Source organism: Monodon monoceros, unplaced genomic scaffold, assembly GCF_005190385.1.
Source record: "Monodon monoceros isolate NGI ecotype Baffin Bay Population unplaced genomic scaffold, NGI_Narwhal_1 Super_Scaffold_15, whole genome shotgun sequence".
NCBI classification, from domain to species: Eukaryota; Metazoa; Chordata; class Mammalia; order Artiodactyla; family Monodontidae; genus Monodon; species Monodon monoceros.
The window spans coordinates 14,007,387-14,021,113 of record NW_021703771.1 but is presented as its reverse complement, the minus strand read 5'-3'; the positions used below and the strand labels follow the sequence as shown (position 1 = coordinate 14,021,113).

Below are 13,727 nucleotides of genomic sequence, written 5' to 3'. Positions count from 1 at the left end.
ACACACACACACATCCCCTAAAGACTCAATTCTGTCATACTGGTCTAAGTGTGGAATAAAAGAAAAAAATTAAAAAGTTAAAGCGAGCTCTTAAAAATAAAAAAGATCTAAACCAGTTCTTAAGAAACAACACCAACAGTACTAGGCAGTAGGGAAATGCAAATCAAAACCATAGCGAGATTCTACCACATACCCACTAAAATGGCCATAATAAAAAACACAGACAATAACAAGTGTTGGTGAGGAAACTGGAACCCTCATCCATTACTAGTGGGAATGTAAAACAGAGTAGCCGCTTTGGAAAACAGTCTGGCAGTTCTCACAAAGCTAACACAGTTATTACCATATGAAACCACCAATTCCTCGCCTAGGAATATACCCAAGAGAACTAAAAACACATTTACACAGAAACTCCAACACAAATGTTCACAGCAGCATTGTTCCTAGTAGCCAAAACATGGAAACAACCCCAAATATCCCTCGACCGATGAATGAATAAACAAAATGTGGTATATTCATACACAGACTGTTATTCAGCCATACCAAGAAACACAGTGCTGATACATTCTACAACAGGCCTGGACTTTGAGAACACGTGCTAAGTGAAAGAAGCCAGACACAAAAGGTCACGTATTGTATAATTCCACTTATATGAAATGCCCAGAACAGGCAAATCCAGAGATAGAAAGTAGATTAGTGGTTGCCAGGGACTCGGGGAAGAGGGACTGGGGAGTGCGACTGCTCATGGACACGGGTTTCTTTTTGGGGTTGATGAAAGGAGCTAGTGGTGATGGTTGCACAACCCAGTGAATCCGTGAAAAACCACTAAAACAACAATTTCAAGGGTTAGGGTGTGTGAATGACCTCAACTAGAAAACAACAATCACAGGATGAGAAGCCTAAGGCCCAGAAACGCAAAGTTTCGTGTCCAAAGACACAAAGCTGATTAAATGGCATCTCCAGAACCAGATTTCAAGTGTCCCGACGCCCAGGACACCGTTCCAGGAGAATCAGGACAAGTAGTGTAGACGCGAGGCAGCTAGTCCTTTACTAGCTCACGCCTCAGCAGAAGAGAAAGATGAACTGAATGATCTCTGCTGTTCCTTCCAGTTTTTGCGATCTAAGTCTTATATCACATCGGGAGCATTTCCTCTCCGCTACTGGTGACGAGAGCAGGGGTTCTCAGTCAGGGAGTTTACCCCTCAGGGGACATGGGAGAACGTCTAGAGATATTTCTGGTTGTCGCAACTGGGGGACGGGGTGGGTAGAGACTGGGCACGCTGCTCTCTGTCTGCAACGCACAGGGCAACCTCCCAGGACAGAGAACTATGCAGCCCAAGATGCTGACGGCGGTGCTGCTGACCAACCCGGGCTTAGGGTATGACCAGCTTCATCTCCAACCTTTCCAAAGAAGCTCCAGAGCGTGATGACCTCAAGCCGCAGTTCTGAGATTACAGACTGACTGGGAGGCTGGCACAGCAGAGACAGGAAATAGACACTTTTCACCTCCCATAATAATTAGCTTCCACAGAGAGTCGACTATTCAAATGCCCACAGGAGTCCGACAGTTAACAGAAAGGAATGCAGCCAACAAACACCTAGTAACCATTTGGGACTATTATGTCTTTTCTTCCACAGAAAAACTCTCACTGGTTCCCATTCTTCCTGAAACATATAGAACCCTCTCAATACACTCTCAATCTAACCCACTTTGGACAGACACGGATGCCAAGAAATACTTTCTAGCATAAGAAAAGGAATAGCACGAGCTCAAGAGCAAATGGCTCAGAGTGGGGAAGATGGTGGGAATGGTGGGGGGCTGTGGAGACCCCCGGGGTATATGCCCCCATGAAGGGGCCACCACTAGTCAGCTTCAGTGGATCCATGCCAGGATGGAGATCAAAAGGTCTCCAGATGTCTCAAGAAGAACGGGAAATCCAGATGATGTGTAGGGGTGAGAAAGACATCTCCCAGGACTTAAAATCTTTGCTCAAAAAATTTTTAAACACTGTTAAATCAAAAACAATGGGGTTCCAGCCTCTGCAACCAGACGGTGACCTCTTAGCTCACACTAATCCCAATAAACAATGTCAGTTTCACAGTTTCAGGTCTTCCTAGGGACATGTTCCATCGAATGCAGGACCTATTGTCTGATTATAAGAACAATTCTTTTTCCTTAATTAAATCTTGATAGTTCATTTAAAGTTGAAAATTTACCAGACACCAGAGAATTATTGCTGACTTAAACTCATAATATCATTGATGGCTGCCATTTCTTGAAGCTCCAACAACTTTACAAATGGGGACGCTGAGATCCAGAGGAATAAAAAGGCTTGCTAAGCTACCCTGCCAGTTAGGGAACCAGAGGCATAATTTGAACCCAGGTCTCTCTGCTCAGAAAAATCGATTCTCTCCGCTTCCAATGGCTACCACGCCAAGTTACTGTAAGGGATACAAATAACAAACGCAAAGCCCTGAGTACTTCCTGCACATGCTGTGAATGGCAGTTGTTACTATTATTATGAAATATTAGCTTTCCATCTCAACCCATACTCACAGCTTTTATCAGAGTCTCTGAAGAAGCAAAGCTATTGTTTTCACAAGCCCTGAGGACACTGTGCCTAAAAATTACCTGCTGAGTGGAGTTCTGCCCCTTCCCCCTTCGTTAGCATGAGTTCACACACTGTTATCCCAGCCAGCTTTCTGGGTTGGCATGACCAGGTCCTCACTGATCTCCAATCAGGGGCCCTTCTGGTGGGCAATGTGGGGTCACGAAACAAGTACCACACACAAAGTCAGAAGACAGGGGCTCGAATCTGGTTTCACTGAGCTGAATGATCCTGGGCATGTTACTTAACAACTCTGTGCCTCAATATTCTCATCTGTAGATTGGGTATAATAGACTGCAGTCTGTAGGATGATTGTAAGGATTAAATTACCTACAGAAAAAATCCTCCCACATTGCTGGGCACAGGTAAACACTCATTGTTCACCTGACTTTTCAATGTCCAAGGCTCGGCACAGTGGGCAGGCTTATCCTCGAATCTACCTATTCCAGTGCTTTTCTCCCTCTCCTGTCTCTACCACCTTTTTCCACAAAGCCCCTTATCTCTTTTACCACCACCCCTGCCCATCTGCCAGATTTGAAAGAACGCTGCCTACGTTTCACAACAACAAACAAGGTTCGGTGTTCAGTTTCACAGTCAAGATAATCACTGTCTTTTCCGGGAAGTATCACTCATTTTCATTAACCACAGAAATCCTGCCCTTTCTCTGCTGCCACCTCCTCACCCCATATTCGACGTGAGATGTTTGCAGAGGATATAATCCATCAATTCAACCCACTTCTCATATTTCTCTTCCCTCTTACAGGCTGAAAATATTCTACATTCAGTTACATGAATTTGAAAGACAGAGTCCAACTACACAGAATCTAAGACAGGGCTGGCAAGTATGTGGATAAGCCCTGGTCTTCTCTCCTCTGGGGCCAGAGCAGACATCAACAATCAATCACACTGTGTGGGGGGCTTCCCTGGTGGCGCAGTGGTTAAGAATCCACCTGCCAGTGCAGGGGACACGGGTTCATGCCCTGGTCTGGGAAGATCCCACATGCCACGGAGCAGCTAAGCCCACGCACCACAACTACTGAGCCTGCGCTCTAGAGCCCGCGAGCCACAACTACTGAAGCCTGCGCGCCTAGAGCCCGTGCTCCGCAACAAGAGAAGCCACCGCAATGAGAAGCCTGCGCACCGCAGCGAAGAGCAGCCCCCGCTCGCCGCAACTAGAGAAAGCCCGCACACAGCAATGAAGACCCAATGCAGTCAAAAACAACAACAAACAAACCAACAGAAAAACCACACTGGGTGTTTTCCAGCTGATCCCAGACAAGGCTCCAAAACCCCTCTCCCAGCTCTGCAGGCAGCCACCATTCATCAGACAGAGCTGCCATTTGGGATGAAATCTACTTGCCAAGTTTAGGAAGCCTTAAATCAGATGAGGACTCTAGAATCATGTACTGTGTACAGCAAAGGAATAGTGCCCATTTGCATCATAGTAAGCACTTTGTAGGCTGTGAATAAATATGGTTTAGTGACTGGTGCACAGCATGCTGTGTCCCTATAAAGTGTTCAAAAATTGCAGAAGAACTCTAATTAAGTGGTTTGCTGGGGAACGACCTCAAATTGTCATGTTCTTATTCAAATTTCAGTTGAAAACTCTTTACACTTAAATTTACTAAAAATTCTCCAAAAATTATATCAGCATGCATCCTTGGCTTAGTAAGCATTGTGTACCATATGCAATATTTTGATGATTAAAGATCTTGCACAATTCAGGGTTATAATATTTTTCATGCTTTTATTACTGCTATTACTACTGCTGCTGCTGTTAATAACGATATAATAGAACTAATAGATAAAATGCGTCGCATACTTTCTATGTACCTACCACTGTATGTGGAATACTTCAGGCCTTCGATGCTCACAGCAATCCTACACAGAAGGTACCACTGCTGTCCCACTTTTACAAATGAAGGGGCTGAGGCTCCTTGCCTAAGGTCATGTCGCTCACCAATGGCAGACTAGGATTTGGACCAAGCCCCGCCTTAACCATGAGGCTACACTAATGCAGCCAATGTGCTGCACTGGGTGACATCTCTCTAATGGTACATAATCCAAAGATGAGGCAGAAGTAGGTGCATGGGTTGAATGTAAACTGACTCCAGAATTAAATAAATCAGTAGGTATTCAATCCAAAGACCTACTTCGGCTAGTATGTAGTTTATCATAAAATGACAGTGTAACCCAAACCTCCTGTCAATTGGGGATCCAGGCTTATGGAAATGGCCAATTTCCAGTCAAAGGAACTATCCTGATGAACATGATTACTAAAGAAGAGAACCTGGAAGCCTCAATCCACACGGGAACGTCATGAATGGAGACCATACTCCCACTCCTTGTGCAACCCACGGAAGGAAAACTAACTCAAAAGCTATGTTGGCTGTGTTGCTTTGGGTTTTTTTGTTTTGCTTTGTTTTATTTTCACTTGAACTTATTTGAAATCGGATGGTGGTCATAAACTGATTTAAGTCAGATATTATAGTCACAAACTCTTTTCCCAATTTAAGTTGCATACGGGTGGTGTATTTTTTTATTTACCTTTTTTTATATTGAAGTATAATTGATTTACAATGTTGTGTTAGTTTCGGGTGTACAGCAGAGTGATTCAGATATACATATATCTATATCTATTCTCTTGCAGATTCTTTTCCCTTATAGGTTATTACAAGATGTTGAGTATAGTTCCCTGTACTGTACAGTAGGTCCTTGTTGCTTGTTTTGTTTTTAATATCGGATTGGTGTGTAGCAATAGCTGCTGGCTTTAACTACATATATTTGCATTTACCAAATACCACTGAACTGACCTGTCAAGCAAGTCACCTCTTACTCTTAGCCCTCTACTCCCAAGCCACTAGAGCCAAGGTGACAAAAAGCCATTTCCAGATCTGGACTATCCATCACCAGTAGGAAATGGAAAATGCATCCTGACGTAGTAGAACTCTCTGCCCGCAGTCACAGCCAGTGTTCCCTTTCCGGCTTTGGGAGCTCTGAGGTAATATTGGCAGGGAACACACAGAGGTGCCGCAACAAGGCAGACACACCCTGATGCACACCACTCCACTCTCAGGGGTCAGTTCCAGGAAACCGCCTTTGGGGTTTAGCCAGTTACGGAGCCAGCCCAAAAGAGTCAGGTCCCCTCAGGAATACCAATCAAACTGTTCCAGAGTCTCCCAGGGGCCATTCCAGCCTAAGAGTCCCTGGGATTGTAGGTCGGGGCCCCCTCTGCCAGCATCTAGCTCAGCTTTCAGTCCTACAGCAGAGTTGTCATGAGTCCAGAAGGGAAACATTCCATTAGGTACTTTTCCTCAGTCCATTAGCGTTTGGGAACAAAACAATCAAACATAAAAGAAGTAACAACTCTAACCTTAAATTACCACAGCCCAGTTCCTGGGGGACTAGCCTGTGCTGGCAGATAAACTCAGATAAGCCTTTTCAGAGGACAGAGGGAAACCACTGCTTTAAACTAGATGCTCAGTTGCAGCTGGTGTCCATTTCCAACCTCTGACTCCCCTGTCCCACTCTCCCAGCCACACCAACTGCCAATCAAAACTCTGGCAACGGTAAGTACTGATCCTATTGGTCTAAAAAAACACCAAACAGAAGGTTTCATCGACTTGTTGTTAAGCTACAACAAGAAAGAGGGCCCAAAAAGAGAATTGTACATGATCAGGAGTAGAGGATTTCCCTCACATGTTAAAAAGCACTGGTCATTTCTGAGAAAAAATAACTTTTCACTACATTTCTCATCTGGAAAGCTAAGCTCCTTTTCGGCAAAATGGATAAACAGAATAATATAAAATTGATCGCAGAAAAATAATGAATACAGGAATGTGATTTAAATGAGAACTTAAATTTCTAACGAACTCTGCAGCTAAACTAACACCCCTGAAAGCAGTCCCTACTGAAAACCTGATGAAACCTAAAAGGGTCTCCTTCTGAGTTTAGAGTTTGGAAGGCAAATTTTAAAAAGATTAACCCTTGGCAGCTAAACTAATAATCTCTTGATCCAGTTTTTTTCAAATCTGCATTTCAAAATTTCATATATAATGATCGCTAAGTCATAGTAACTCTTATGTTAAAAGTGAAACATTCACTAAGAATCTAGAATTTTTCTATTCTGTCACCCATTTCTAACTTTACTGAAAAAAAAAAAACCAATTCATTTCAGAACTTTTTATAAATTAAACATGAGAAACCTGAAGAAGAAATATTCTTTAGAGTTAGTATCTCACACTGCTGTCTGTAGAATTGTTGGGTTTTTTCACAATAGCTGTTTTCTGCTTTTGATCAAAAAATTGAAAAATACAGAAATAAACAAAGCTCAATTAGGCTTACACTCCTGCGATGTGGAAACCACCTCATACTTTTATAAATAGATGTCAAAATTTAGTTTCCTCAAATCAAATGAAATATTTATTTAAAATGTCCTAATGCACGTGGATTTGAAAAAGTCCCTAATTTCGTAAAGGAGTCCATGCCCTTGATTATATTTACAAGTTTAAAGTATCATAGAATGGAAAAATATCAAATTTGGGAAATATTAAGATGAACTAGAAAAAGTGAGGTCAGGTCTTCACTTGGGATATCGATAAATCTCCCTTTCTAGCAATGGACCTTAGTGTATACATTGACTATAATTCCATACCCATATCTGACTTTAAGATTCAGGAAATTCGCCCATAGTCTTTCCAATTAAAGGGGGGAAATGCCATCAATTAGTCCTATTTCAACTGTCAACTTGCATGCTGTTATGGGAAATGAACTGTGTCCCCCTAAAAGATGCTGATGTCCTAACCCCCGTACCTGTGACTGCGACCTTATCTGGAAATAGGATCTTTGCAAATGATCAAGTTAAGATTAGGCCAATAGGGTAGGCTGAAGTTCAATATAAAAAGGGGAAATGCAGACACAGAGGACACACACACACACACAAGGGGAATGCCATGTGTACATAAAGGCAGATATCAGGGTCATAATCTACACGCCAAGGGGGAGTGCCAAAGATTACCAGCAAACTGTCAAAAGTTAGGAGAGAGGTACGGAACACAGTCTCCCTCACAGCCCTCAGAAGGAAGCAAGGCTGCCAACACCCTGATCTTGCCTTCTAGCTTCCAGAACTGCGAGACCAATTTCTGTTGTTTAAGCCCCACAGTTCTCGGTACTGTGTTAATGGCAGCCCTAGAAAACCAATACACAAGCCTTCCCAGCCTGACGTTCCCTTACAACTTTGTCCTTGCACTCCCAACTTATTCCTGTCTCTCCTATTTATTTCTTATAATGCTCCTGCCACTTCCCTAAACTCACTCCCTCCCCTCCCCTGCCAATGCCCTTCGGCGCTGTTTCTTGTCAGGGGTACCACTGGCATTTTGCATCGGGCAGCTCTTACGGGGGACTGTCCAGCACACTGCAGGATGTGGAACACCCCCGGTACTTTCATTCCGCCAAGGGCCCATAGTGGAGAAATTTTGCTCTAGAAGCTTTGGAGCCACCTGCCTGCCAGACTTTGACTCAGGGTCCCACCATCTACTGTGTATCATCTCAATTAACTTCAGTCTCTCCATCTGTAAAATGGGAATAAACCTTGCCATGTGACTCAGGACTGAGTTAAAGATCCTAGCAAGCCCAGGCTTACCCTCACTAGCTTTTTTTGGCATTAGAATCACTGAGGAATTGATGCTCACTCTGTTTTATATGGTCACATCCTGACTTTAACCACCTTGGAGCTCCTTTCAGAAGCTCCCTTATACAAACGAAGCTTCACAATGCATTTTGATCATTATCATGGATCTGACCATTGCATGTTTACAGCAGTCATACGTCACACAAAGCAAAGCACGGGCACGCCTTTCTACAGCTAAAAACGAGTGTGACAACTCTGAGCACAGTTTCTACATGTTTCCCCTCCGCTCCCACACCCACCTGAAAACACAGTTGCAGCCGTGGATAAAGGTCCATGTCTTCCAACTCTGCTTCCACCTCTGCTTTCTTTGTACATTTTCCTCCCGGTGACGGTCCCCTCCAACATCCAAGGATATACTACTTCTGTCTAGCTCATTTCCCCTTGTCCCATGGAAACATCCCCCAAGCCAGCATCAGCCCTTCATTCTCCTTGATGAAATGGTTTGCAGCCCAAGTCTTTGGGCTGTGGAGTGTCCGCACTGATTTACGCCATGAAGGCAGAGTGTGTGCCTGTTCTGCTGACCATCATACACCTAACAGCACCTAACAGAGAGCCTGGTACTTCACAGGTTTTCAATGATTGATAAGAGCATGAATCAATCAAGGCATGAATGAATGTAGGGCTGAATGAACGTACAAAGGGATACATTCAGTAGTCAGGAGACCTGGCCTCCACTTAACCCTCAGCTCTGCATTGACTGCCATTAATGACCTCAGGGGAAGTCATTTAATCTCTAGGCCCAAATTTCCTTCTCTGTGAAATGAGGTGGTTGGACTTCACTAGAAAATTTCTTTCGGTATTCTTCCAGCTCTCACAACTGAGCCCAAGAACTTTTCACAAAGAGTGACAAACTTTACTTCCTTTTTGAGAAATTTTAGTCAAGACAAGCAGGATGGTAAAGATTCTCCTGAAATCACATACCAGGGATCTCTCCCTGTCAGACAGCACCTTGTTCCCTGGGGACAAAAGGCTCCAGACAGCACGCCAGCTGCAGATCCTGAAGACATCTCTGAGATGTTGAGTACTGTGGAGTTTGTTATCACCGGCTGCTTTCAAGGACTCAGAGTCTACTCCGTACTCAAAAGGTCCACAGGGACCCCAGGTGCCTGTCCCCTCCCACCTAAGGTTCTTCCCTTTCCAGCCTGAACAAGATGGGCTCAGGCACTCTCTCCCGGGCTCCAAATCCAACTCAATCCCTCTCTCTGCCATCTGCCTGAGGCTCCCACATGCATATTTTATGATTTCTGGCACATTTCCTCCTTATCTGACATCCTGCAATGCATCCCTCCACCGCCTATATAATTTCTATCTCTGGTAAAGAATGTTCCTGAAAGAGGCATGTGTCCTTGGGTTGTACTTTATTACTGGTGGTTTCACTTTTCCTATCTTATCTTCCCACCTGATCCCCACCTGAATTCCTGGAGGACAGAAACCACACCCTCTGCTCTCCTCCAATTCCCACAAGACCAAGGACAGGTCTAGGCAGGCAGCAGACCCTTAGAAAATGCTTGTTGAGCGAATAAAATAATGAACGAATGAAATAATCGACTGATTTCAATGTTTTTACATTAAAAAGTCATATCAATACATTTCTTGGATAAAGTTACCAAGACCTCCCCTTCTGGGTATACAACCAGAATAAATTAGATTTTAAAACGGCACTTCTATGACTACACTATTTTCTTAGGACTGAAATAAAGTGCCCTTCTCTATGATATGAATGACAGCGGCATGATTAGTTGCATAAGAAATCTGATTTTCAAGTAGCCATAGCATAATAATGTGGCATTGCTTTTATTTCCTATAAAAGCTGATTTTACTTGGAGCTGGGGAAGAGAAAAGGGCAATCACCCCTTCTGTTAATTATTCTAACTACCACTGTTAGGTGTTGAAGCTGCAGAGTTCAGGCAAATCAGAACAAGATATGAGAGTTTTCCCCAGATAGATTCTTTAAATCTATTGTTGACTGGGGCAGAGCATCTTTTTTGGAAATTCCTGGGACTTACTTGGCCACGTCTACTTCTAGTCACATTCCTTCCTTGTGGTTTAATCCACTCCAGCTAAAACCAAACTGACTTGGGAATCACATTATTCATTCTCCCGTGCACTTGCTGGTCATGGTGGGTCACCAAATGAAACAGAGCCAATGGTCAATGCAACACCGCTGGAGGGAAAACACAGCTGTGCCCTCACAGCTCAATACAGCATAATACCATAAGCCCTAGTGAGCCTCTTCTGCTCAACAGCTGACCTTAACAACTTCATTATCTCTTAGAAATCACCATTCTTGCATAGAAGCATAAACTTACCCTCACCCAAAGTATTGATGTTACCTAATTACAGAAAAACTCTGTACTGATATAGGAGATAAATTTACAATTGGAGGGACTCAATGACTGAGGGCTGTCTGAGACCCGAAAAGATCAGGTACTTTAAAATACATAATTAGCATTTATGGGCTGTACATATGGTATGTGATAACAGAGTATGTCTTCCAGCTGAAACCGTATCTTGTTGGAACACAGACTACCGGGTGTGTTAGTGAGGGGACCTGAGCCATCCCAGTAAAACACCAGAGGAAAAGAATAAATTCACTTTGATACTAACATGTATATTGTCAATGTGAAAGAAGTCATTATAAGGATTTATCCACATTTACCCAACTAATTAATTCAAAGCACTTTAAAGCTAGAGTGCAATGCTGAGTTATTCATCACAACCGTTCATTCTATGGACAAGAAACTCCAGCAGAGGTGAGGTACTTCAACCAAACTCACACCACGCGTCAGAGCCTTCCTCAAAACTGGGGTCTCTTAGGTCTAGCTTCATGTGCAAAACACCCAACATTAAATTTAAAAGTTAAAAAGGCACATAGCAGGCAGGCAATAAATATTTGTTAATGGAATTGAGGAAACAGAGATGTGGGGTTCCAGAACTCTCTTGATATACGACCTTCTTACAGGATAAGCCAAGTCATTACCGTAAGTTTGACTTGTCCAACATCGGTAGCGTAGGCTTCTTAATACATAAAGCATCCCTTTTTCAATCAATAAAATGCTATTGCAACAATCATCGGAGCACGCAAGTTGATGGTGAAACCAAAAGCTTTGTAGCACTCTTATGAAGAAGTGAATTGGAAAAAAATCTATCCATGAAACAGTATGGGTTTCCAAACACATGAAGTGCAGCTTCAGTGCAGACATCTATAAAAGGCAGGTATGACTAAGCAGCCCCAAATAACAAGAAACACCAAAACTATCAGGAATGTGGGAGACCAGGGCATGCCTGCATACAAAGATAAATTGGAATTTCCCGTCTATTGTAACTAATGCAAAAGGGGGCCTTTTTTTCTATTGTAGGGTAATTCCTTTTTAAATAAAAAACCTCAGTGTTGTGTTGCAAACAACATTTTCTTCCTTCCATCTCACCTGCTTCAGAAACAAATTTGGGGAAAACATGGTTGAGTTGCTGGGCCTGCAACCAACTGGCCAGACCAAATTTCAAGCTATCAGCATTGCACTTTCTGATGTATTTGATTCTGTATCTCACCAAAGAGCCTCTTAAATCTAGAGTTTTACTCTTAGCTAAGGTAACCAAATCTTAATAATCTAATCGTGTAGAACATATTGCTACCTGTCTTATTCAGTGGGCTATCAAGTATATTACGGAATTTTTCCCTAAAGTCTGACATTTAGCTATGTAACTTCTTCCTTAAAAAAAATTCAAGAATATCGACCACACAAAACAGCTTAAAATAATTAAAGAGACCACAATTTATATATCCCCAAGATGAAACTGAGCACAGCATTACTGGAGAAAAGAAACCAAACGCACCACATTTTACATATAGATGTAAAAATATTTATAGTACCCGAGGCCAAAAAAAAAAAGGACAAAACAAAAACCCCTGGCACGACAGGACAAACCTGGTTTACTGTTCTCTCTGCGCAGGTATAAAACTGAAGAAACGTGCTTTGTGGCGGGGCACAGAGGGTGGAGAGCAAGTTCCACTTAAACTTGTTCCATTCAGGAGCTAGGTTAGCAAACCAAGCAGCCTGACAAGAACCGGGCTGAGTGTCCCAAATCGGCAAGAACTGACACCAAGGGAAGCGGGACCCCCGAAGCTCTCGGACCACCCATCCCCAAATCCCCGAGCCACTCAACTGGAGCTGGGGGCTTCCCGCCGACTCCATTTTCCTGTCTCCCTCTCAGGCCGTGCAGGGTGGGCACGTGGGTGAGTCCGGGGTCCCCCACCAACCTTGGCTCCCCGCCCTATTCATTGTCCGAGGATGATGGATCACCTGCCGGGCGCCGGCTCCCGCCGCCGGACGCGCAGCGCGCCGAGACGCACCGGGGCGAGCGCCGCGCGCCTCCCGCAGGATCGGCGCCCTGCTGCCCCTACCACGCAGACCCGGCCCGCAGCCGGTCCCCTACGTGCTCACCGCCACGAAGCCCGAGGAGGAGGCGATGAACACGCGGATGACCATCCTCTCGCCGCGCCGGGACTGACCGTCGGCCCCCGGAGGCTCCGGGCTGGCGCGGACGCAAAGGCAGAACTCGGCTGAGAGCCTCCGCCACCGCCACCGCCGGGCACAGCGCTCGGGTCTGGGAAGATCGCAGGGATCCGTATCCCTCCCGCCCGGTCTGCAGATAAAAGCTGAGAGCTTCCCAACCGCCGGCCAAGGTAGAGAGGGGGGGCAGAGGGGAGGGGAGGGAGCCGGCTGCGGGGCGTGATGGGAGTTGTAGTCTCCGCAGCTCCCTGGGATGGCGGTGGACTGAGCTCTTACCAACCGCCTCCTCGGACGAGCGCAGGTGGCTGGAAGGCCACCCGAGGCCGGGAAGAAGCATGACGGGGGTGGCGAGGATCCTGGCGAGACGAAGGGGCAAAAAGAAAACTAGGCAAGAAGAGCTTGGTTCAAAGTCCGAGCTGGGGTTTCAGTGTTGTGGTTTACTGGTGTGGAGCATCCCCTCCCAGAAACGTCCACAGACTTAGTGGTGCCGCGGAGACCCATCGTCTCCGGGTCTCCTGCCCGCCCAGCAAGCCCCAGCGACTCGCGGCCGGCGGGGTGGGGCGGGCCGGGCGCTCGGGGAAGTGGGGACGGTAAGGGCGGTGGGGACGCGCGCTCCTCTCTTTTCCCAGCGGCTCTGGAGGTGCGGAAAAGTGATTCTTTGCGGGGTAAATGAGAGGCTTTCTTTTTCGGTAGACGCTGAAAAGTAGAAACCCAGGTGAGAGCACAGCCGATATTTTATTTTTCTAGCAAAACTGTAATTGTAGCAGAAAAAATAAATACCAAGCGAAATTAGAATCGTACTATCAGCATCGGGAATCAGGACCCCGCCCGCCCCACCCCCTCCCCTACACAATGGCTTCGCCTCTGTGCACCTGATATTTACAGTTGAGCCAAATCTGTGCCTTTTTCAGACCTGCT

The 13,727-nt window shown here is 45.0% G+C and overlaps 1 protein-coding gene across 1 annotated transcript in view; it reads right to left on the bottom strand.

Moving 5' to 3' along the window:
* Window positions 1-12,950, bottom strand: part of SH3BGRL2 (SH3 domain binding glutamate rich protein like 2) — a 53,251-nt gene extending 40,301 nt beyond the window's left edge. The window contains exon 1 of the mRNA XM_029223316.1: window positions 12,741-12,950. Coding sequence (XP_029079149.1) covers window positions 12,741-12,785 — 45 coding nt within the window. The 5' untranslated portion in view covers window positions 12,786-12,950. The remainder of the gene's footprint in view (window positions 1-12,740) is intronic.
* Window positions 12,951-13,727: the final 777 nt, after the last annotated feature.